This window comes from Aptenodytes forsteri, unplaced genomic scaffold, assembly GCF_000699145.1.
Source record: "Aptenodytes forsteri isolate BGI_AS27 unplaced genomic scaffold, ASM69914v1 Scaffold145, whole genome shotgun sequence".
Classification (NCBI taxonomy): domain Eukaryota; kingdom Metazoa; phylum Chordata; class Aves; order Sphenisciformes; family Spheniscidae; genus Aptenodytes; species Aptenodytes forsteri.
This window is the reverse complement of record NW_008795122.1, coordinates 2,563,131-2,589,482: the sequence shown is the minus strand read 5'-3', so window position 1 is coordinate 2,589,482 and position 26,352 is coordinate 2,563,131. Positions and strand designations below refer to the sequence as shown.

Sequence of the window (26,352 nt, the reverse complement as noted above, 5' to 3'; positions counted from 1 at the left end):
GCACCCCGCACCCCGCTGCAATGCCTGAAGACTGCTTCACTCTCCAGCGTGGCTCTGGAGGCACACGGCCTGCCTCCATGGCTTCGCTGGCCTCGCCGGCTGCCGCCCTGCGTGGCACCGTGCCCTTCTGCGAAGTCGCTGCCGGGTGCCAGGACACATGCGCTCAGTGCCGGGCCTGCCGGGTGCCAGAACACATGCGCTCAGTGCCGGGTAACAGGGCCGGGCGCCAGGCTGGGAGCAGGACGGGGCAGAGGAGGCACGGAGAGCTGGCGGGAGGGCAGCCCCGAGAGGAGCTGAAGCAGGGGGGAGACTTTCCCTTCGCCCCCCGCCGCAGCCATCCCAGCCCGGCTCTGGCGGCGCCCCGGGAAGGCAGCCGGGCGCAGGGCGGGCGGGTGGAGCTCCCTGCTGGCCGCAGCTCCCCGCGCCGGCTGGGACGCCCTGGGAACCAGCCAGCAGCTGCCAGAACTCCATCATCGGGCTGAAAAATCGGGTACGGGCTGAGGCAGCTCGGCCCTGGTGCTCCGACACCGCTCTTTCAGATGCTGCTTCCAAGCAGCAATACCTACCTGTAGGGCTCGCTAGGTATTTTTCTTTTAAAGGGGATTTACTGGGAGGAGCGTGTCGGACCACAGTGCTGGAGTCCATCGCTTCTGCTGAACGCAAACCACTGCTGCCCAGCGCATCCCTTTGCCATCTCTGCATTCACCTAACTGGCCACAGCAACCGATGCATGAGTGACCTCAGGCTGTATTGCTGCTGCTGAGACCTGAAGCATCAGCTCCCCTCTGCTTCACCACCTTAACAGCAGGTATTTCCATTTGAGAAGTGTAATAAACTTGTGACACAAATATCTGCGTGTTTTTCTTAATGGTATGAAGAAGGGTCACGTTCAGAGACTGTGTAGCTGAGCAAAATATACAATCAGGATGTAAAATCATGCAGGTACTCGCTAAATCACACTATAAATTCTTGGGCCTAAAATAGTTTTCCCTCCCATTCTTGACTGATAGCAAGTGTCTGCTCTATACTGAAGTAGTATAATAGCACATGTGTCATTACACGATGCACATCTGACAGAGCTTGTGGTCTGCACTACTGCCTACTGCAGCATTTCAGTCAGAGAACATTAAAGTATCATATTCAACAGAACTTACGGGAATGGCAACATACAGTCTTTGGAGAAAGACCTACCTGTAACCGGAGGGTGCTGGCTCTCAGTGCCGAGATGATGATGAGAAGCAGCTGGTCGCACTGAAGGCAAGGGGAACCAGCTCCTGCTGCCACCTCCCCGAAAGCTTCTCTTTTCTGACTCAGGCTGATGAGCACAGTTAGCTTTGTCCTATGTAGCTGACAGTAATCCTATTAATGCCCCTAATTCAGATTAAATACTATGCAGTTGCAGAGAGATTAAAATATAAAGTGAGAGAAAGCTTGTTATTCCAAGGATAGGGACTGTAGTAAGGGGGGTCCGTACACCACTCTCGCACTCTTACTGCTCCCACCCCCTCTCCCAGGTCTGCAGAGCAAAGCTCCTCTGTTTGTCAGGCTCTCGGGGAATAGCCACGCAGTCCTGGATTAAAAAGATCTTCACCTGCCTTCCCTTGGTGGTCTCAGTACCAGCACTGCCAACAAACCCGCTCCCCCTCAGTGGTGGGAAGTGGCGCCTGCCGCGCACGGGCTGCAGGCGGTAACAGACCATACTATTCCCTAACCCTCAGGGCAAGTACTTGAAGCACACGCCTGTCATCACATATTAAAGCAATAAATAGTAGTAAATTGTTGTAGTGAGTTACATGCCACTACTTAAAATTTTGGATTTTAATAAAGGGAGGAAGTAAGAGTTCAGAGAATGAGCAAGAAGCCTGCAGACAGTGCTTCCATCGCAAGGAAAAATTAAATGTGTATCGCCTGACACCTTCCTGCAGGGCATGAACTGGAGGACAGCGGCAGTCACAGAAGCTACTTCCTCCTTCAGTTCTGGTCAGACCAGTTAAGACAAGCCACCTTCAGTACACACCGTGTTTCTTCTCCCGGCTCCTTGCAGCATTGGGCACGCAGCCAGCACCCAGGCCTGCTCCTCAGGGGATGGGCAGAGCACCCCTGAGCCCCCCCATTGAGCAGCAGCACCAGGGCCCTGCTGCAGTTGGGGCTTCTCCTCGGGGCTGCATTTGCTTTTCAGCTGTTGGCTAAGGCCTTGGCAAAGCCCTGAGAGCACCACCACTCTACTCTTCACACAAGAGGAGACCGAAGGTATAGTCCACCCATGGTCTTTGTGGCAAAGCTGATCAGCAAGATCGAGCTAGACCAGAGCACAGCAGTTACCCCGCTATCAGGGACTAAAAAAAAAAAGTTTTTTTTCCCCCCAAGAGGCAAGTGGAGCTACAAATCTGATTTCTTCACTCCGCGCTCTATCTTTTAAAGCATCTGCTTCTGTTTAGTTTTGGATTTTTTTTTTTTTAAAAAGCAGCGTTCAAACCTGTATAAGCTTATATGAACCACATTGACAGACTACTCCACCGCCCCCCCAAAAAGCGCCAATTAAGAGTATACTTGAAGTGGCAACACACCCAGTGGTGGATCCGCAGCACCAACTTTTATTTTGAGCCAATGTAAGCCAGTTGCGCAGGGGCTTAGACACACACAAGGAAAAGGCAGAATCATTTTCTCCCCTTCTTGAGGCGTAATTTGCACCACTAGTGACACAGCGCTGTCCCGGGTTGCAGCCCTGGATCTTCCTTGGGAAACAGTATGCAGACTGAAGGGCTGTATCAGGGAAGTACTTCAGGGCAAAGCAGGTGGGATCTGTTTGGCATGCACGATGCACAATTATATTGTACTCTGAAACACTGTTTGCATATATCGGTATCAAAGAAATCCCAGCTACTACAGCTAGCCATACCAGCAGGGCTACCAGAGCAGTGGCCTCAGTCAACAAGAGGCATGCAGACATGCACTGAGCATGACAGAGCTACGTTAGTTACAAGCACTACATCAAAACCATCCAGCTTTTAGATTTTGAGTAAAATTCTGACTTGCAATTACAATGTAAGTAGTAACACTTAGCAAATCAAATTGAAATACATACTGTGTTCAAACTCCAGGTTGTTTTTAATGGCAAACTGTCTTCAAGTACAATGAGTATTTCTGCTCTGACCGCTGTATCATTTATAGAGGAATTTTTTTTTCGACTGATCTGTAAGTTAACATAAAACAACTCTCTTTAAGACTGCATAACAGAGTCCTGTTAAATTATCTTAGGCAATTGTAATTTGGATTTAGTAAAAAACCATGCAGCAGTCTGTTTTGTCTAGAGAAAGACCTCAACTGGTAGACTGAAGTGCGTATTGCTTCCTGAAACAGGGGGATGGCTGATAACTTTAGGTTAAAAAACAAAAAAAGCTTTCCATTATTTACTCCCTTTCCTACTTCCACATTTAAATCCAGTAATAAATACTTCTTAGACTGTATCTTCAAAACACAAGCCATTTTGTACCTCTTTTAGCTAGCCTGTAAAACTGTTCTGACAAGTTGAGTCCAAATTGAGTTTTCTTTACTTTCAAGTAAATGTTCATCAAGCTTTATGAAATCTTTGCTTTACAGAGCCAGAAGTTAAGATTTCCTACCAGCTGGCACTCATGTAAAACACACTTGCAACCAAAGGGTAGAAGTTTTACCTCCAACTAAAGGGTTAAAAAAGTCCCCTTTGACTGCGGGACCCAGAACTTAATACACCATTTGAAAGCCCAGACACCCCCTTCTCCTCCTCCCCCCCCAGTTTTCAAGTAGGGGAAGTTAAAATGAGAAAGTAAGAAAAGGACCTTGAAGAAGTCAAGGGACCCCAGTAACATAATAAATAAATCCTCTGAACAGTTTCCGCAGTTCCAGTTACTCAATGTACTTCTAGTAGCATGCTCTACACCTTCACTTTGTGGGTATAATTAAATAAAATAAAAGTCCAGCACAAGAGAGCATTGAGGTTTCTGAAGACTCATGTAGCCCTTCTCTTAGGAGTCAGGACTATACAGAACCAGCTGAAGTCAAAAGTTACTCTTCAATAAACACCATTAAAAAAAAAAAGAGCTAAAGGTTCTGTGCAACTTGCAGAGCTGGACTAACCCATGCTGCCTCGGGGGCACTACATTCACACTAGCTAGAAGACTACCCCTCTCTGTACATCTGTATGTACTGCAGGTTTGCTGTTTGGTGTTAAGAACAGAATCTAAGGTCATACTCTAAGAAAAAACACCCCCACCCCCCAAAAAAAAAACCACACCACAAATTGCCTTTTGGCCTTCCAGGAACTTATGACTTTCACTTCATACAGGTTTATCAAGCTTAAATTATTTACGGTTTAATACAAAGCTGAAATAATGGGCTAGAGAACAGGCAGCTTCTCAAAACAATCCTGTATACATCTGTTTTATAGTTACCTCTTCTGCCTAACCCCTCCCAAAGTTAGCCTGAAAAACAGTAAAATCTACACAAAGTTTTATTGCAATCATACAAGGGATACATCAAGGGTCAAATACAACAAATACTATGATGCAATTTTACATTTATTAAACTACAGTTCAAAGCACAAATTTACACATTCTAAATACACTAAACATCTAATGAAGTCACACTGGTCTCCCACTGACATTTGATATATCTGGGCGAAAGACAATAACTTTACAAGACTGTTCTAACAGGAATCCTTAGTATAAAAACTGTGTACTTGTATGTAAACTGTTGAAGAACCCAAGTGATGGGTTTCCATCTCCACTAAGTCATCCATTTTGTTGCATATTTAAACGCTCAGGGGTTGAATGAACTTGATTTTAAATTTGGACACGATTATCTAACCCTCCCACCCCCCAGTGAATTGTAGCTGTAGCTTGTTTTGCCTGGTCCCCATTAGCTATTACTATTTTTTCAAGTTTTGAAGAGAATGAATTGAATTCAAGATTGTTCCATTTCTTCCACACTGGAATGTTGACCAGACAAACTACAGACTTGCAACTGCAGGTCTAAATGAAGCGTTAATGCCTGTTTAAGCTGCAGTGGAAAAGCGGTCTTCTGGGCTCAGCTGAATGCAAGAAGGCACAAAGAAGAAGTTCTTCATCAATGTGTCTGAAGCAATTCCAGCATCTTGCATCTCATCCCTGCAGCAGAAAGGGATGAGAGTTTTAATAGTGATTTCACATACAATTCCACATCAGAAACCAGCCTTGAATATAGCATTTGAGGTCTGCTGCCCCTGGATAGGCTGGCCCCAGTCTCAGCAGAAGGGAGAATCAGCTACGCAAGTGCTTGGCAGGCACAAAAAGGCCAAGACTCTCCACCAGCAGAAGCACAGGGCCCTGCTACCTGGGTATTGGCACAGGTTACCCAACTCACCATCACCACAACAGCGTTACTGCCCTTCCTGCCTACAACCATGGTACTAACATTGTACACAAGTTGCAGTTACTAGTATCTGGAAACCTCAACAGCTGATGTCGAGCAGCAAAAGACTATTACTCAGCAATAACTACCACTAAACTCAGTCCACATTGGGTACTTTGCTTTCCTTTGTCAACCCTAAAGCAAGGTAGGCATTTTATCACAGCACTCAGTTTAGCCTTAGCAAAGTCAGACAGAATAGTTAAAAACCACCTAAAAAAGCACACTCGTGCTCAGTTGCATCTTCCTGTATTTGCCATCAAATATCATTTATATTTGGCTGTAAGTGTACACTCTTGAAGGGAGTGAAAAAAATCTTGCCACTAGCAAGAGAATTTTCTTACCAGTCACTGAAAGACATCATGTAGTAAATCAGTGGCCTCTGATAGTCGTTAAAGGTAGACTGTTCACCTAAGGTACCGGAACCCATGTTACCAAAGATCAGCCAATCTCCAACGCTCAACTCAGGAAGAAGACAGTTTTCCACAATTTGATCAAGCTCATCACAGGATGGACCCCAAAGGCTGCTTGCGAACAGAGGCTCATCTTCCTTGTATTTCTATATGGAAATGATCCAGGTAATTCAGGCTTTAGTTTATTAAATAAGAAAAGTTTCAAATATATATAAGGATGATTTCATAAATTATATAGTTATATACATATGAGGTGTTAAATATATATAAACCCCATACGGATAATAAGGACTATCTCTGAAGAACATAGGACTCACCTTGTGAACCTCTGGGATAGTATTCAGTTTCTCAGACAATTTACTTGCAAAAGAACCATAAACACCATCATTTATGTAATACGTAAATACTGGTTCATCATCATTCCTGGTTTGCTCCACTGGAAGTAAAAAAGAAGAAGTTGTCTTGCGTGCATTTTTTGTCATAAGTAGTCCTTTTGCAATCTAACTTACATCAACTGCTCTCTCCTGACAAGGGGGTTCTGTATATACTGGAATGGGAGAATTACGAGCAGAGTAATCTGTATGAGACCAGATTATAAATTCAGTTGTAACATTAAGTGTGAGGCTTAATAAAATTAATACTTTCAGTAATAATCAGTGTTAAGAATATAAATCCAATTTCTGCTTTAGCAGAGAAGCAGCTAGCTCTATACGTTTTTCTATGTTCTTCTAATACACCTTCTGTAAAGCACCCAATATAGGTTTAATCACTGAGAAGTCAAACCTAGTAAGGAAACAAGTGCCACATAAATGTAACAAAGAAAGTGAGATGCACAGATAACATATGGTCAGAACCCAAAAGGTGGATTACAATGCAATTACATAAGGGAATGTATTAAACATATGCTGAGACAAACTAGTCTGTCCTGACTAAAAGAAGTGGGCAGTTATCTGTACCGATTCATAATACGTAAAAGATAAATACAACCCTTACCTCCAGAAGGAAGAAGTTTATCATACTCAGCAGTCTTCTTTGCAATTATGTTAACTGCTAGTGTAAATGCAGATGAAACGTAGTAAAATCCAGGCTCTGCAATCACATTAACACCAGATTCCTTAGGAAAGTAGACATCCAGCAGTGGCCTGATGACATGATTAACCTAAGAAATTTAAGTCAGAGGTAAGACCAATGAAACTCAGCTTATGTATACATCAGATACACACACGTTCAGTCAGCAACAGTTCTAGGTAAGCACACCAAAAGCTTACTCTGTTCCTCTGATCTCTGACAAGTGCCCTTACCAGAGGTCCAAAATTTACCCAAGTGTTTAAGAAAATAGGTCATTCTGCTAAACACTGAAGATTGAGTACCATGAGTCTGAATTCTACACAGTCCCTCCTCCCAACCAAAGTTCAAGTTGTGGTACACTCAAAACTGCACAAGTAACTTCAAAGTTTGTCCAGCACAACAGATAATACAAAATTACGTATGAATCCAGAAGAACAAGGGAAGGGCCTTTTTGTGACCAGTTCTGAATACTATCATATTAGAAACAGAGTGAATTATTTAATACCGATGCTCAAATCTTAAGCCAGATATTTGAAGGTAAACAAGTATTTTGGACAAGTAACAGAACAGTTAAAACTAAGAAAGGAAAGCCCTGATTGTTGTTAGTAACTTCTCATTGAATCACTTTCACTGTCCTACATTCAAGGAGTTTGTCTTTAAGACAACATAACAGTGTGAACAGGTTATTCTGTTTTGTGTGCTACTGCATATTAAAGACCCCATTTAGGCCAAATCGGTATTAAGAGTTTTAAGGCTAGCCAAAGCAAAGATAATACCAAGACCTTTAGTCTTCAGTTCTAAAGCAAAGTACCAGAAACTTTCATACAATAGCAGTATGGTTTATGATCCAAAGCATGCTAAGCAGTCCTGGCCCAAACCATGCAACAGAGTAACCAGCTGGACAACAACAGTCAACTGCCAAAAAAATTGAATTACTACTGTTAAGGTGGCTTAGGATAGTAATTTAATCTGTGACATGCTTAAGTCAGCATTCACCCAATATGAACAGGATTAAAAAAAATAATGATCACCTCCAAGGACCGATTACACTACCCATGATAAAGAATATAAAACTAATTATTCGAATCTTATGAATTACAGTCTAACATGGAATTTAGACTAGATTTCAGCTATCAATGTTAGTTGCAGTTTGATGGTTAAACACTTCAACTTCCTAAATCAAAATTACAGTTTCAACTTCCAATACATTGCATACCTCTTCCAGCTGAAGTTCTGAACCTGTGAAGCCCCCACCAATATCCAACATGTTCATCTTAAAGCCAAATTCTTCCTAAAATGCATAGACAGAACAAAAGTACACAGACAACTGTAACTGTAAAAATATTTTTTGTTGCTCCTTACTGTGGTTGTTTTCTATGTTCTTTTGAGCATATTTAGTGAAGTACACCTAATGAGGGAGTCATGGCATAGTAAAAATTAGTATAGCTCCATTAAACCTAGTAGTAATAGCATTAGGATGTCAGAGGCTGGTCACACAATTCTCAAGTGTAAGTCCCACAGCAATGTCAACTCCCGTCTTGTGGCATTTGCTATATTCAGACAGTATTTGCTGAACAGGACAGTGCATTCTGACAAAAGAAAGTTTTAGGAATTTACAGCTATGTATAATGCAAGTCTTCTGAAGAGTGCTTACATGACAGGACTGCTACAATGAATTTCATAGAATGGTTTGGAAGGGACCTTAAAGATCATCTAGTTCCAACCCTCCTGCCGTGGGCAGGGACACCTTCCACTAGATCAGGTTGCTCAAAGGCCCATCCAACCTGGCTTTGAACACTTCTGGGGAAGGGGAATCCACAACTTCTCTGGACAATTTGTTCCAGTCCTCATCACCCTCATAGTGAAGAATTTCTTCCTTATATCTAATCTAAATCTACTCTCTTTCAGTTTAAAGCCATTGCCCCTTGTCCTATCACTACATGTCCTTGTAAAAAGTCCCTCTCCATGTCTTCATAGGAGAGGTGCTCCAGCCCTCTGATCATCTTTGTGGCCCTCCTCTGGACCCACTCAAGCAGGTCCATGTCTTATGCCGAGGACCCCAGAGCTGGACGCAGCACTCCAGGTGGGCTCTCAAGAGTGGAGTAGAGGGGCAGAATCACCTCCCTCAACCTGCTGGCCACCCTTCTTTTGATGCAGCCCAGGATACAACTGGCCTTCTGGGCTGCGAGCGCACATTGCTGGGTCATGTTGAGCTTCTCATCAACCAACAACCCCAAGTCCTTCTCCTCAGGGCTGCTCTCAATCCATTCTCCACCCAGCCTGTATTTGTGCTTATTTGCACAACTGTGAATTTGCACAAAGATCAGTGAGAACTTCAGCTTTGTTGCCCTCTGTGTGCTACCAGTCACAGCTAATGCACTAACTGCAGTAATAAGAGTAAAAAGATTTGCAGCCTTCTCTATTTAGTTTACGAGTTTCTCATTTATAGGAAGGCAGATGTTCAGAGAAGGGATTCTGGAATTTTGCATTATGAGAAATACACATAGAACATGTAAGACTCGCATGAGTCATCCGAAGCATCCAACAAATCCATTCTTCCTCATCCAGATTTGGATACCCCCCCCAATGAGACACCTTCATTTCTTATGATGCTTAGTTATTAATCTCAGAAATCACATGTGCCAAGTTAGTGGTTACATCACAATAAATGCCAGCACACAAATGCTTAATATTTTAATATAACTTAAAAATGTCAACTGTGTATTTGCAGGACAGATCTGAATTTCAAAAAGCCTTTATCAAAAGTGGAAAACTAATTTTTCATTTGAAAATAGCATACAATGCTACTGCCTGTCAATGCGACAGTATTCATTAACCTTTGCCCACAATTAGGATTATAAAGTTTGTTTTACCTCTACCACACGTCTCACAATGAAGTATTTAATCCCTTACTAGAAGTTCATTTCCTACATTGATATATTTTGGCAATAACATAGTTGGCTTGTTAGTATGATTAGAATAGAATGGATCCTCTACTGTAGCAATTGTATGTCTTTGTATATCTACTTACAGCCATATCAAACACACACCGAGCATCAGATATAGCATGAATGTACATTTGCAGTTCCTTGCAAGAGCCTGAAACATGAAATCTGAAAGAAATAAAACCACAGTTAATACACCGAACCGTGCAGCTTTCAGACCAAGCAAACTGTTTCACCATCTAAAGCAGCAATAGAAGTAATTCATTCCCACATGGCTCAAGACAAGCTTGCATGATAATATAGTAACTGTGCCAAGAACAGGCTCAGAAAATGATTGCCTTCTATTCCATTGGATTTGTACTTGAGGTCTGTCTTGCTTTTAACACTATGAATGTCCTACAATATTCTCATCTTTAAGAAATAACAGATTTACTGAACCTTTCAGTCTTCACTATCAAAGTGGTTAAAATTTTTTCTTCAGTGGGTGCCAATGCTAACACAGTACCTGTATACAGTGTCTCCTCTCTTGTCCTACTTTGTGTTGCCTTGCCTGTATACCCTTTCTCCTGGACCATCCAGTTTTCTTCCCAAAGCTAGGGCTGTACTGTGCACACTATTACTCTCTCCAACATTGGGGAGAGGGTGAGGAGAGGTGTGTTCCGCTGCCACCCTGTTCTGAAGCCTCTTCACCCCAGGCCAGGCCCTGGTTTCGTAGCAAGACTGAACAGGCTGGTGAGCAGGTCATCAGAAGCAGAGAAGTACTGATGCCTCCCACAAGCTCATGAATCCCCTCTGGTTCCTTGTCCAAAAGGTTTAAATAGTGCCATAACACTGGTAGTAACTGAGGTGCTGAACAAGTGCCAACATTCCCACAGGCTTCCAAAAGACTAGCATGGTCTGCTGGTTCTGGACAGACCATAGACATACCTATCTGAGCCACGACATTCTCTACTCCAAGTCTATTCCTTTAAGGAATGCTGTTTGAGGCAAAGGTCACTTTTTAAACTTACTTGCATGAATCCACATGTGGATTTTTTTTAAATAAAGAAAATGCACAAAAGCCATGTGGTTTTTGTTACAGTTAGTTTAGACATTATATAAGAGGTACATTTTCTCAGTAGTATCATCTAATTTTTAAATACATTTGTCATTTGTAATGATTATAGTACATTTATGCTTTAATTTAACATCAATTTCAAACAGATTTACATCAAAACAATTGTGGTTTAAATCCTCAAAATCTGGCTTCCATTTTAAATACTTTTTTGCTGTCTTGATGACCCACCCCCTTTTACTTGTTTGGTTGCTTTCTTAAAACATTCATGAGCATGTGATACATTAATAGCTGAAGGTAGACAGAACAAAGACTTGTGCATGCATTTTGCTTCCATATAGTAAAATCTTTGTCAAACTTCAAATTAAAATACCACAGATCATTTGGAAGCTCTCAGAACACTAGGATTCATTCCTGCCATCTGCAAGTGAAGAAACTTATCTAAATATTATGTCTTGATATGATCAAAGAGTGACATAGGACCTAACTCTTAGAAAATCCAATCCCATGTTCATCTTGTTCAGTCTGTCCAAGCTATCCCATACTATACTAGCGCCTTATTTATTGCTGGAAAAATACAAATCAAGTTACCATGGAAGTTCAAAAGCATAGCTAGAAAACAGGGAAGGCTTCTAAACTTTGCTTTTATGCTGACAGAAGGATTTCTGATACTCTATTTCAAATTGCTTTGATGTCTATAAGTTACTTTGTTTCACACAATTTTTTTGCCTGGATATTACTTTTGGCTTGCATGATCCGAAAGTTTTTTTTTTTTTAAACCCTGTAAAATAGTGTCAAAAGGGGAAAAAAATTCTTTTGTATTCTACATCCTGAGTACATCATACAAACATCTGCTCAGCTAGCAGAGAACAATAAAGTTACTCACTTGACACCAACTATTTGGACTCCCAACTCCTTAGCACATTCCATGAGGTGCCTACAGTTCTTCAGGGTGGTGCCAAACTTCATATTCATCTCCTCATCAGCAGTAATGTCTTCTGTGGCAATGTGCAGTAAGAGCCTAAGAGAAGGGGAAGATGATTGGGGCAGTTGGTTTACATCATCAGCACATGTGAAGCCTGAAGACTGTCAGAAGTGTGTTGATTATGTTGCCAGTACTCCAGCTCCATCGATGGATGAGTCAAGTGAACCTAATAAAAACAATCCTGTACAGAGAAAAAACTAGCAATTAGGGGCTAAAACATGGAGCCAACAAGGACAAGGGATTTCGAAATGCAGCAACTAAGACTCTTTTGTAGCAGCAAGAGTCTGTTGAGTGCTGTAATAAAAGAGAATGTTACCTTCTAATAAAGTATTCTTCCTCGTAAAACCATTAAGACTGTAATATGCTTTTCCAATCTCTGTCCTCCTTTCTAGCCAAGAGGAGAGCAGAGATTTCCCCTTCAGTCAGTCACGTATCAGATTTGGTTAAACTCAGCATCTGGAGAACACCAGGCTGACATATTGAAAGCACACCCTGGCCACATCCCTCCACCTCTGCTCCTGGCTGAGCACACAGACTGGGAATGGCATGAAGGTGTCAGTCCATTCCCTGCCCCTTCTTCTAGTGCACTTGTGGAGCAGGAAGGCAATGAGTATCATTCTCTCACAGTCTTATGCAGCGAGACAGCTTCCTCCCTCCAAAGTCTCATTCTAGGTAGATTTGGCAAACTGCAGTGCCAGTGTTGACAGTTTTCTACATTAAAGTAACACTTGAGCAGCAAAGACATGTTCACATCAAAACCTCTAGAAGTACACCCCCAAAACTTACGAATTCAAACTGCTGCCCACTAAGTCAGTCACTGGCTTCCCCCCCCCCCAAAGATTAATTAGTTAGCCATTTCGTAAACTAAACAGAAGTTGTGTTCATGACATACATGCAGACTGCACAGAGCATGTTATAGTTAACCAAGATGGAGAGCATAAACAAGTGGTAGAAGCTCTGCACCCAAAGTGAAATAGTTCTTTTCTAGACATGCATAAGCAAAACGTAGCCTAGCCACTACAAAATACATGTTGGCCTAACAGCTACCTTGACTTCTAAAAGCCCTTTCCAAATGTCTCATGTGTTTAAAAGGCATTTTGTAAAGAGCAAAAAAATCCTAAGTTCTCACACAGGTTGCCCAGCAATCCTTGTTAGTTTTAATTTATACCACTTCATCTTGAGAAACTGTGACTAGGCCTCTCATTTCCTGCTTCTCCACTAGCACAGACAATTCTGTTCAAGAAACCTGTAGTCTAACAATATTTTGTAAAGCATTTGGAAAGAGTGCTAGATATAACAAAATTGTCCAAAGTTAAACTATTTAAAATGTAAAAAAATTTCGAATCCATAATACTATGGTTTGTAACCTCACATTAAGATTAGACAAAACCATTTCTTAAAGACATCCAATGTTAAATTTTATTGATGAATTGTTACGGCAGCATTGTGAGTCAAGAATATTTTCTAGTGCAAACCACTGAAAAAGTGCAATTCTGATTTCTAGAAATCTAATAGGATTCTTCTACCTGGGTTTCAGCCAGTTAGAGCAGGGCTAGAGGATGATGTGTATGTGTTTGGGTTTTTTGTTTATTTTCAAGGAAGCATTGATACTTATAACGACCATGCCTCTACTGGAGCTCTTAGGGAGCAAGCAGCAGGTTCACCAACAACCTTAGCAGTTAAACTTTGCTTGGAAAAATCCAAAGGTATAAAGAAATGAAAGACTAAGCACTCCTTTCTGACATTTCTCCTCTTTCTTTAAAAAATTTGCAATCATTCAAGTTAAAGACTTCCAAAGGCAGAAAAATCAATTACAAAAAGAGACCCACCCATTACTGAGTTTAGTGCAGAAAGTTACAAGAGTTTTCAGAAAATGAGAGTGAGAATTACAGCTTTCTAAGCAGAATTTCCTCAGCCAAAGCATAATTAGCTTCATCTACAAAAAGACAACCTAGCTATAACAACCACACATAGGAAGAATAAGGCTATATAAAGGCTTTTGACTTTTTGAAACTATGCCAAGGAAGAAAACTCACAGAAAACGTCAAAGTTTTTTATTAGAATTCTCTTATTCAGGTCATTAAGAAGTAAACAAATCTCTACCCAGTAGGAGAGCTGGAGATCAGGTTTCTAGAAAATTTAGATGGGCAAATTGCAGTTCTTTTCTAGAAATTGACATTCTTATCCTTGGTAAACAGGAACTTTCTCAAGTATTAGATTACGGGATCCTTGAAAAGAACTTAAGAGTTTGTTTTTTCTAGCTCATGAAACTCCTTCATCCTGTCTCCTCGCTTTACAATTTCTCTAGCTCAAGAAAAATCTGCATCTTTACTTCTTCTAGATGTTGTCTATTATAATATCCACAGCAAGAGAAGCTGTTAGACTCAAGGAAATAAGTCAATACAAAAACTAACAAAACACTAAAACCACCAGTGATAACTGGTAAAACACTAATGATGTAAGAGACAGCTTTTAGCATTGCTAAGGCTTTCAGATGCATAAAGTACGTCAAGACCAAGATTTCACACAAAATTATTTATCTTAGATAACATTCTTTGCACAGGAAGTACTCTCCAGTATGCAAAACACTGACAGGCTTCCATGAGGGTGAAGTGTAATCACTAGCAACAGCAATACTAATTCTCAAGGTAGTCTAAAAAAAAACCAAAACAAAAACCAGGTGGGACGAGCAGAGTCTCCAGACACTGAACTGAGTAGAATCTTCCCAATTCTACAACTATGGCCACAGTTTCAGAAGAAGACATGACACTTTAATAAGGACTGTCTAGAACCAAGGGCTTTGTCAAGGATGTCAGGAATTCAGTTTCTTAGTGCACTCTGTGACATTTGTGGGAAGCTATACCTCATTAATCACTGGAAAGCACTGTAACATTCACTTAGGCTCCAACTCCAAATTTCTTAAAGGTATGGCCCACAGCCAAAGTATTCCTATGTGAAGGACATGACACTTAGTGACATGAGCACCTATCAGTCCAAAAGAGACCACGATACATTGGCAGCAATAAAACTCTCATATTTAACAACCAGAACATCAGCTTTGATCTGGGCCAATACCGAAATGAGTAAAAAATAGAACTGGAGTCAAATTTCTCACTGTTTTAATAGTGGGGAAATACCTGTAGGCATATTTAATAGACCTGCAGAGCATGCCCAAACCCTAAATGGGACCCAATACACATGCTCATTTGCTGATAGTCTCAGCCCTGACTTCAGCTGAAGCCACTAATAATCCAAACAGAATACCCTGAAAGAAAACACTGAAGCCACAACAGAGCAGGAGGAAGATGTACTTGCAGATGATGTGACAGACTTCTGAAGTTTAATCACTGAAACCTTTACATGAAGATTGCCCTATGAAATCAAAATGCAAGATTTCTCCCAAAACAAGGGCCTTACTATCATATTAGGAAGCTGAGACCCAGTAGGGAAAAAGTTGCAAAAGAGTTACCTTCAAAAGAAACATCAGAGAAGAGAAAAATAGATACAAGTGAATTGTATTAAAGAAGCCATGTACCTTGCTTGCAATTCAAACAACCCAGAATACAGGCAAAATTAAATTTCTACCACATAAAAAGCAAAACCAGAATTCTGACACTTACTTAGCATTCGGATGGTTACGTGCAATTTTCTTCAGCTCAATATCATTGTCACAAGTCATGATGTTTATCCCAGCTTTCGCTGCATACTTTATCTGAGAAGCTTGCTTGCAAGGATTTGTATATATAATGTTTTCAGGAGAAATGCCCAGGTCTTGTACCAATGCCATTTCAGACTGCAAAACAGGAGCATACCAGAGTTAGTGCACTGGACTCTGTCAATCTTTACTGAATTTGTTCAATGCGCTCTAGTACTGGACTAAATAGTCAAATACACTAAAGAGAAAGCTATCCACTGCTGCTGGGGTGGAAGTATAGATTTGCAACAGCCAGTTGCACAGGAGTTCACAATTTAAGTTATATATAACCATGGCACTTAATACCAAAAAGCTGATTTTAGAACAGCAGACAGATGGAAGAAAATAAGGCACACAACAAAAACTTACTTTACTGGAACATGCAAATCCAACACCAAGGGTTCCCAAAATTTCGAGTACGCCTGGAGTAGAATTGCATCTTACAGGATAAAATGGTTTTATTGGTGCCATCACGTTCTGCCATTGTATGTTCTTCTTTACAAGCTTTCCAAGATCACCAACATAAAATGCTCTTTTTCCAGTCTAAAAGAAAGGAAAAACAGGAAAATAAAATGTCTGAAATTGTGGGTTTGCTGTCAAAACAAACAACCCATGAACAAAGTCTTACAGAATTATGTACATTTTTTTCATGCTGCTATTAACTTTTAGGTTTGACCTTGAACAATCCTCTTGTTTTTACTTTCACATAGTAATTTGAACTAGTTTAAAAAAAATCAAAGGGAATACCTACCACTTCAGAGATATTATGAATGCTATTTAGACAATATTCCGAGATTCCTGAACAAGAGATACTACTTAAATGCCAAATGCTGATTTTATCTAAAAATACAGAACAGGTTACAAATCTCTTCCAACTTTGTATTTTCAGAAGTCTGCAACTTTTTGGAGGAAGAAAATCCACTGGGATGAAAGCTTCCACAGTCTCAATGTAATTTATAGCTTATTATACAAGGAATAAAGTCTAATGCACTACCATTATTTTAACATCTAGCTAATAGCTCATTTCACTGAAAGTTTGTTTGATAGTATTTTAATTCAGGAAGTCAAGTTTGAGACTGTTATCCACATCTTGTGAAGCACAAAGTTCAAACAGAATTTTAAGAACGAAACTCAGTGTTGTTAAGGTTGCAGAGTCAAGTACATAATCTTCAAGAAAACATACAGACACTTGTCTGGAAACTGTTAACAGTCCCCCTTGTGCATCTGTTACCATAGTCTTTCTTGATATCAAGTCATGATGTGGATGTAGTGGATCAAAATCCAAACAGATCATTCTATATTTATTTATAATGTGCACTCAGTAAAACTCCTGTAAATGAATGGCCTACTGTATATCAATTAAAGACCACCACAAAATATATGATCGATCTGAATTAAGACTGTACATCAAATGTTAACTCTAGCACTTGACTTTCGCAGATATGAAATTATGTTGTGGCTTATTGTATACAATGTCTTTATTTCTGTTTAAAAAACACAAATAGAAATTCCATCGGGTGGAAGCATACTGACCCCCTGTACGGGTCACCAGCAGGAATGGGGTCTGGAGCTTTAGATCCATGGCACAGGCCTCTACCCCTTGAGCTAAAGGAGTAAATGAAAGCAGCAGGAGGCAGCTATCCTCTGTGAGCCAGCCAGTGGTTGGAGACATGACATGTTGCCAGTAGTTTACCTATTTATTTGCTAGACAGAAAAAGAATATTAGGAATCAGGATTTGGGAATCCTACACCTGTGTTCAGAAGGCCGTGGGATTTAGCTATTTGCTGTACTATAGTTGAGCACTTGCATTTGAACATTAGTTCTGCTAAACCAAGGGAAAAGTGAACAACTCATAGGTATGGCATATTAAGGATACAGCATCTGCTTAATAAAACTACTTTTTTTTTTTAAAAGCTCTTTCTACAATCTTGTCTATAAAACAAAGGCTACAACATCTTCCTGCCTCCTAAGTGAGTGAAGCCTTATTCAATAAAACTATTATTGTACACATTTAAGTTTCTTTTCAGTAGATTGCCAAACCTTAATAGCTTTTAGACCAGTTTATTTTCTTGAAAGAAAAAAGGCAACACCTCACAATATGCTCATACCCGTATTTCCAATGGAGAGAAGGGTAACGAGAAGATGTATAACCATACAACCGTGATTGACCACAGAAATTTTAAACATGGTTTTAAACTGGCTCAGCATACATATTTGTATAAACTTTGGCATATTTTTAGGGAAAGAGCAAAAAAAGTTTCTAACTCAGCAATATCCACTTGCCCAATTTCAGGTTCCTGGTCTAAACCCCATCAATAATAAAATCTCTTCAAACAATGAGATGGGAACCTGTATTTAATTACATCAGCAAGACTACTTTCCTGCTAGCCACACTCAGGGAGGTAACAATTGGTGCCCAAATTTCCCCAACAGAATTCAGCCTGAGACAGACAAACAGCAAAGAAGTAGAATTAGAGGAAACTACTTTATAAGGTGAGGTTTAGACGACTGTTCCCTTCTTGCTGTCAGCTCATCAGTGCTAAATACCTTGACTTACTTTGAAGACTTAGAGAACTAAACCAGAAGATTTGGAAAACTTATAAACTTACATGAGTATGTTCATAAATACAGTTGTCAATAACATCTGCAAGAGTTGCTCCTTCATCCAACAGGCCAATGGAGTAATTTGCATCCTCAAGAAATCCTTTCATCTCAGCCGTATTCCACAAAGCCGACAGTCATAAACCAAGAAACACAAGGGATGGGCTTCCAAGCCTTATACCCGGGTCCTTAAATTATGCAACAAACTGTTCAAAGAAAACATAAATCAATGGGAAGAGAGGCACAAAGCATACTATGGCCACTATTTAAAAATTAGAAAGAGCTTTCTATATCTGATGTACTACAAACAGTAACACACACACTCTACAAAAATCAAATTTTTTTTTTTACTCTGTCCACCTCCATTTGCCAGGGATAAGGATAGTGCAATTCAATTGAAGCCAAGAATAAAATAGAAGCTGCGTCCTTTAAATCTGATACTAACTTAAAGATGACTAAGAAACCACTGACGCAAGACTGGTCTTGGGAAGCATCCCCGACTGTATGCACACTGATCTGTGTTGAGCTTACGCAAACTATGAAGATACTGCAAGTGTTGCATACTTGTACAAGCACCTCAACTCAGCTATTCTTAAGTATAGCATCTTAAGTGACATTAGTATTCAAGTATGGAACTGGAAGACTGTCTGTAATACAACATTTCTGAATTTGTTAAAGAAAACTTGTAGTTTATCAATGTTAGCATTGATATTTGTTAGATTCACATATTTGTGTTAACATTCTGTTTTTTGTTCAGATGCTAATTTATAACCATTGCCTTCACACATTGTATTTACTAGGCATTTATTTTGTTGTTCTGTTCATAAGATTACCTACAACACTTAAAAAATCTTCACTTCAATAGAGGTTAACAGAAAGAAGCCACTAGCTAGAAGTAGTTTTAAAAATTAAAATTAATCTCAGTAAGTGGAACTGGTATTAAAAGAAAGTAACAGTTATAGCCTAGCTTTATTTGCATCTTGTTTATCCTCAAACCCTCACTGCAAATTAGATGTTGATTCAGGTTGTCTTTTGGAAAACACTGCTTATAAGCAACAAGGTCCCAAGACGGAAAACATAGTTAAATATATACAGTCTTAGAATATGGATTAAATAGTCAGTCTCAAGTGAAAATCAGGAGACAGCAGAAAACTGCCAACAGCTGATTATATACATTCATCAGCCTTACTTGATGAACACAAAAATCTGTAGTTTACATTCCATTAGAGTTGTAGGTCTTGTTTAAAAGTTTATTAGTTTATAGCAACTGACTGACCAGACTTTTTTTAACTGTCATCTATGACTAACACAAGACTGATCAAAAACAGCCAGCTAACTAGATTCCTTCTTTACACAAACACCCAAGACTAATATCTCAAAAGAAGTTGCATAGTATTTACAAAAAATAAAGAGAGATGGTTGTTTTCTAAAGCCACTTGTACTTGGCTTTGAAATAACAAAATAATTTTTCTAATTAAAAGTGCTGATAGAAACCAGAGACATTACAGCCGAAGGTAAAAAAAAATGCTTCACTAAGACTCTAAAAGCTAAGCAGATAATTTTGGCCTCAAATGGTCGCAAGGCCATGGTATTAACTCTGTCTCATGTTTCTTCCACACACACCCCCCCCCATCAAAAAAAAAAACCCACACTTTGCAACTTAACTTTGGTTAACATTGTTAGTATCAACAAAGCTACCTTTGCTCAAGCTAATACTAAGACAACTAAGCAGGAGTTGCTCCTGCTTGTCATTACACCCAATAACGGGGAATGAGCCAGCAGAGTTTTATGTGCTTTCTGCATAACTCAAGTATGCCACCTATGTTTAAGAGAAGTATTTACCGCCAGGTGAATTTAACTCAGTGGCAGTGAGGTTTTCCAGTTATATTCAGAAGTTGAATGATAAAGACAAGTACACTGGGTAAGAACACACTTGTCTCACACGTAAAGCGAGTCATATGCTTATTTAAGGGAATCCTGAAGATCCAAAACAATCATGAAAGAGCAAGATAATTATCACATTGATGTAAGGATTTAAGTAAATTACAATTATAAAAACAATGACTAGGTGGTAGACACTGTAATAGCCAGGAAAAACGTCTTCAGTCAGCCACATGTCAGTTTAAGTTTGAGAGTAATAGCTAAAACTCCTTAAAAAAACTACCACCAAACAAAAAAAGATACAAGCTTGTGAACTAAGTTTGACTTAGAATCAGTGAAACAAACATGAGCACCACAGTCACGTTTACATAGCTACTGTCACCCTCTGAACAGGTACTTCATCAGTATTCTTGATTTGCTAGCTGATTAGCAAAGTCCTCAACACTTCACCTCCATAAAATATCCATGATTTCCAGGAGCAGAGTACCAAAGAGTTTGGTTTGTTCCCCGTCTCCCCCCCGCCCCGGAAAGAAAAGCTGGCATCAGCATTTTACTGAAAGTTTGATATAGTTTTGGAGCATTCAAAAAGTGAAGATCAAAAGAAGAAAAAAGCTAACAGCAGAGTTTAATTCTTTTAGCACAATTTCTTTACACTATGATTTAAACAGCCTAATGTTTAACTAAGTTTTAAAGTACTTTATGCATCCTCAGGAACTTGCTGGTTATGTAATAAACACATTAAACTTTTCTTCTACAATAATAGCTCTTTTGTTGTCTTCTTGCAAGAAAAATAATACCCAAAGAGAAGAATAAGTAAACCAACCACAGTGAACACATGCAAGAGCAAAGTGATTTCCATTTTCAGCAGATTATTCAAATGCAGCAGATCTGTTAACCATTCAAAAACCACAAGTTTAATCCTTTTGTGACACAGAGGGGTGTTAAGGGAAATTTTTCAAATTTCAGCTATGTTTTGTGCTGCTTCTAAATCTATAACATCTTTAGGACACATCTAATCTGTCCTATGACTTCAGAAAAAGTTCAGCAAAACTCAGTGGCAACATTTTGACACAGTGACTGTATAGGATGAGCTTCCATGATCCCAGTTCCTTTCCCTCTCCCCACTCACATTCAACCAGTAAATACTTTGAAGTACCTGCATGTGAGAAGTGACTGGGCTGGCAGAAACCTCACATCTGAGCTTCTTTTTATTGTTTATTCAAGTCGGACAAATTCTGTGTTTCTAATCATAAGCTCACAATTCCCTGACGTATTGTACAAAAAAGCCTGAAGGCAAAACTAAAGCATTTTAAGGATTTACTGTATATACAAGCATACCACTTAGCTAGATTTTAAAGTTTTGGTGGGTTGGGTTTTTTTTTTTTCATACTACAAGGCACCTCCTACATTCTAAAGAGTGCAGATGGTCAAGAGTCCCTTCCACTGAATGAATGCACACCCCCGATCTGCCCCGCTGGCAGGTCTCAGTAGACCCAGCAAAACCAGTCACAGCACTGAATAGGTTTTTAGACTCACCAGACACACACCCCCTGCAGGCTAATTGCTGGTGCTTCGTATTTCAAATGAAGAAGCTCGATCTAAACAACAGCTAGCTTTTTTTCTTCGAGTCCTGGTTTCATCTGAGTTACACTGGAGTACATTTAAGCTAATTTTGTAGTACTCTTAAAAGAAAGGTTTTTTCATAGTTACTGTGGTGTCTATACGTTTCAGACAGAGATGGCGTAGAAGAATACTTTACTCCAAAACCTGCCCTTTTACTTTTGGGGAGATCCCGTGGGGAGGAGGGGCAGAACTGGTTCGAGCAAAGCATGGGAGGAGGAGGCCTCTTTACCACTATCTCCCCCAAAACAACAACAAAAAGAACACTTATCTGGTTAAGTTAGCTTCGATAAAGGTCATTTCCTAAAACAGACCTTGTCTCTTGTAGTTCATTCATCCAAAAGCATCTCATGGTCAAGAGGCAGGGACGAAAAGGAATCCATGCTAGTACAGACTTAATAAAATAGCTTGCAACAACCCATAAACAACCTAGTATAACCTCTCTCAGGCTGCTAAACAGCGACTGCTTTTTCTAAGCATGTCCATGACGTCTAAGCTTTCTTGTTTAGCAAAATTCATCTAGCAAAAAAAGCTAATGTTAGCCTACCAACTTCCGTCCTCAGAGTCACAGCCCATTCCTCTCCAATTTCTCCTGCTCTAGAAGAAATTACATCTTTTCAGTCCTGTTGAGAACAAGATAGGGAGAATATTCTACAAAGAGAAAACTGAAATTCCTACCAGCACTGCTACAGCACCACCACAAAACAGTTCATACTTGAGAAATGTTTCTTTAACGGGTTAATACCTGCAGTAGGATTTAGGATTGTGCTATAACCTTACTCTGTTCTGACTGACCCCCTCCTGAGGGGTGAGGAGAATCAATGATAAAATTTGTGAAAGATCAATACACATAGAAGGAAATCGAGAGGACGGCTTAAGACTTCTTCTATGTCCGTAAGTCAGAAATCATTACAGTACAGAGTTCAGTCCTTGTTGGAAGTGCTGACTGGCTGCAAGTCATGATTTGACAGACTTCGCGTGGTAACACCACCCATTTTACCACCTGAAATGTTAGTCTGCACAAGGCTCCAGGACATATATTTTAGGGCAAACAAAAGCTGTCAAGTGGTATGAGACTTCTACATAGGCATGCAATTGCTTGCTTTGAAGTAAGCGTTACATCCTCAGGCTCTTTAGGGTTTAACACAATGACTTCCCAGATGAAGAACTTTAAGATAAAAGTTTACATATTTAAGCACTGCAATTAATGCAGACATCTGGAATAGAAGAAAATTAAAATGCTCTGAAAAGTGACTAATTAAACACATGCTTGTCATATGCAAGCTTCCATAACAAACACATCATTTTCAATTTTTTTCTTTACATTCAGAACTACATATTGTTTGGCCTGAAAAAAAAACCTTGAGGTTTGGTTCTTTCATTAAAAACTTCCTCTGCAAAGAACAAAGCCTCTGCAAACCAAACAGGCTCCCAATAATGCCTTTCAACTACATGTCTTAAGCAAAATAAATATTTATGAGATTAGCAATTGTGCTGATGCAAAAATCATAAAGATGTAAAATACATTCACCTTACATGCCTTACAATACTGGTTCTTCAGGGGTAACAGATCAAAAAATAGAAGCATTTTGTCACTAACATTGACAATTAAATACAGAATAGGTATACTAGAAAAGTAGAAACATGAGTCCTCTGTTTTCAGTGCAGGAAATGCCTATTTATAATGTGAGTATCTTTTAAAAAAAAAATCCAAGATGCCATTTCACCAACTTACATCCTTATCATTCAGTTAGCTGAATGCAGCCACTAACCAACTGATGGAAATGCTGAAGCAGGTGTCTTTATTTACAGTGGTAGTGGACACTGTGCATTACCCAAGTTGCCTCTCAGTACAAATCCACTGAGGGTCATAGCAGAGTACCTGTACAGCTTAAGTTAGTTGCATCCTACCATTCTCTGAGGACTATTCCACACAGGTAAATGAGCAATGTAAAGAGAGCATTCTCTGCTGAAGTAAGCAAGCAAAGGGGGTAGATACTAAAAAATAACGCCCCATCTGATATCTTCTACAGGAACCATGCTTTCAAGAACCTCCTTATGTTTTCTTGAAGTTTGAATACTGTAAGTGCATGTATACTTCTGTGGTACCATACCAGCACTTCTTTCGAGACAGTGCAAGCAGTTAATTCCCTATCCTATCCTCTTACTTGCTTAGTCAATACTAGTATTTGGCCTCCCCGTTGCCAGCCCTCCTGTTCCCCGATTGCCACCCAGTCCCATTTAGATAAAGTCAAGACAGCTTTAAAGGCCAGCCAGTCCAGAAAACTACTGCTTCCGCTTGGCATAGACAGGGCTCGTTAATAGATCACATTTCCATTGCTAATTCCCTCCATTTTTGATCAACCAAATGTGGCAATAAATAGAACAGATTTTCAAAGGAGCAAGACTTCAGACCACAGTTGCCAGACTGCTCAGGAAGTCAGAGCTTGAAGAGCGAGACAGAACTAAATCCTAAATTCTTCCTTGGCCAGCGTAATACAAGGACAAAAGTGGGAGGGAGAGAATTATAAAAAGGAAGCAAGTTTAATGGGAATGTAAGTACACCTTCAGACAAATTTTTGAGTTCCATTGGAAGATAATATTAGTAATTATATTTAAAAGCCCAACTGACCTTTTTCCCATTAAATCACTTTGCAGGTTGAACAGGACTCAAACTACCAATTAGCTAGCTAACTTGCATCTTAGCTGTGTTTGAGGCAATCACCTGTGCCTCAGCACACCAAAACAGGTACAGATTTACTGGCTAACACTTGCAGACTACACTACCTACATCACCACTACATTCAATACTGAACTACTTATATTTGTGTACAGTATATTATTACTGAAGGCATAATAGATCCAAGCTCAAAATAAACACACAGATCATCTGAACATTCAGTCACAGAAACAGCAAATCCAGCGGCATTTCCATTCCAGGACAAGCTATACCTTGCACTATTTGCCACAGCACATCAGTCTACCAGTTAGAGAAAGAATAATCTCAATAAAGGCACCAGAACAGCCTTCTCCTCAAAGAGAAAACTTCGGTCAAAGCCAAAATTCCTTCGGAACGATTTTAGAAACTAAAATGCATTTGTAGTACCTTAATAGTTTCTGCTTTATTCACTCCTTCTCCTAACAATTCTTCTGCCTTTCCTCTCTTTTTGCTACTTTACTTTATTCCTGTTGAAGTGCAAAATGCCATGCAAGAGTTCTACCCACATACAAGAGCGAGCTGAAACGCAGAAACTGAACGAGAGAAACAATTTTCTCAGATCTTTTGCTTATAAAAATCATGTGACACTTACAAAATAACAGTGATAGTCAGAATTTTCAGTGTTAACTGTATTGACTTGAATAGAGCAGTTATCTATGGAACCAGATATATGCAGTTAATTCAGTGTTTCAAACAAAACAAAAAAGAACATATCCTCTTGAGATAAAGCCAGAGATCATGATAAACCAAGCTCACCCTGTGCCTCCCTTACTGCAGTATTTTCAAAGAACAGGGTCATCTACATTAAGTACCTTATTAGGAGACATACTAACACAACTGGCATTTGGACTCTTTATGGTCTTTAAAAAGTACCTGGCTCAGTTAGATGCACTTAACCATTCTCATTCTCAAGTTTTACATTAAAAAGCATTATATAATTTATAGGTATGAAACCAAACGAAAATGCCTTCAGCTAGACAGGGAAAAAAACAAGTGTATAAAATCAGCTTAACTCAGATCTTACAAATACATTTAAGGCTATTGTTAAAGCCACATAAAGCTACTGTTCTATGTTAACAGAACAGGATAACTACACACATTCCAGAGTTTTCTGTGCTCCTTAAGATCAGCTATGCACATTCTTATTCAGTTATGTTTTTTTTCTTTAATAACTATTTGCCTCTTAAAAATGTAAAGGCATTTATAATTGGTACACAATTTCCATTCAACACAGAATTCCACATTCTACTGTAGCTCAACTACAACTATTTGTGGAAGTGGACAGTAATTAGCAAATAATGGAGACAGGCATTTGGGAAGGCACACCCTTCATGATCAGCATTAGTTACTGTTTATAATAGCAAATTTTAACTATTTCAGTATAAAATACCGTAAGAAATCACACAGTACTCAGCAAATCATGATTTGATGTTAACAGTCATGCAGTGCCAACTCATGACTTCAGAATTACCACTGACTGAAGTTACAGCATTTTATTTTAGGATTTCTGCAGCCAACAGCCCTAATTCAGAAAAGTAACTCTACAAGTTTACTCACACGTTTAAGTCTCTCAGAAATTCATCAGATAACTCTGTTGAGAAAAGTATCAGGCGAGTAAAAATTGTAGTCCTCCCTTGAATGAAAGACCCATATAATATACACACCACTATTTCCAAATTTTGATCATCTACATCAAGACAGTTATCTTACTTATCAAAAAGCCAATACATGCTGTTTGTATTTTTGGAAGTGGTTATCCTCCTGCATACAGATGAAGAGAGAAGATACTTACATGGACAAGTTAGGAGATGGAACCCTACTATCATCAGCTAGGTTCCCAAGGTGGCTCAGCGTTGAAGTCGAACTGTTCTCTATAAAGCACTTCTCCTAAGCCCTCTGGATAGTTGTAAACTTGATCAGAGATTTTGCCCTGCAGGAGAAAATGCA

The 26,352-nt window shown here is 39.6% G+C and overlaps 1 protein-coding gene and 1 long non-coding RNA gene across 7 annotated transcripts in view; one reads left to right on the top strand and one right to left on the bottom strand.

Moving 5' to 3' along the window:
• LOC103897156 overlaps positions 1–847 on the top strand; it is a 15,926-nt gene extending 15,079 nt beyond the window's left edge. For both annotated transcript variants that reach the window (XR_657469.1, XR_657470.1), the window contains one exon: positions 600–847. This is a non-coding gene — a long non-coding RNA (uncharacterized LOC103897156). The remainder of the gene's footprint in view (positions 1–599) is intronic.
• A 1,727-nt stretch (positions 848–2,574) lies between these two features.
• Positions 2,575–26,352, bottom strand: AZIN1 (antizyme inhibitor 1). Of its 5 annotated transcripts, none has more exons than XR_657467.1 (12): positions 26,198–26,352; positions 18,194–18,391; positions 15,953–16,126; positions 15,510–15,682; positions 11,791–11,925; positions 9,937–10,018; positions 8,122–8,196; positions 6,831–6,996; positions 6,155–6,273; positions 5,769–5,983; positions 3,086–5,144; positions 2,581–2,802 (listed from the first exon to the last, which is right to left on the bottom strand). XR_657467.1 is itself a non-coding variant. In XM_009277132.2 (11 exons), coding segments are annotated over exons 2-11 (1,242 nt in total). In that variant the 5' UTR covers positions 18,296–18,391; positions 26,198–26,342; the 3' UTR covers positions 2,575–3,192. The 5 variants fall into 5 exon arrangements, 3 of the variants coding, with proteins under 3 accessions (XP_009275407.1, XP_009275406.1, XP_009275408.1); XR_657468.1 differs by having other exon boundaries at positions 2,581–2,763; XM_009277132.2 differs by having other exon boundaries at positions 2,575–3,193; positions 26,198–26,342.

Bases quoted from the DNA above. Each gene is read 5' to 3' on its own strand.
- AZIN1 (XM_009277131.1), bottom strand. From the start codon at position 18,295: ATGAAAGGATTTCTTGAGGATGCAAATTACTCCATTGGCCTGTTGGAT. The intron at 6,997-8,121 runs GTATGCAATGTA...TAAATTTCTTAG, and splicing joins CAGAACTTCAGCTGGAAGAG to GTTAATCATGTCATCAGGCC. The intron at 6,274-6,830 runs GTAAGGGTTGTA...TTTTACTTCCAG, and splicing joins TAAACTTCTTCCTTCTGGAG to TGGAGCAAACCAGGAATGAT.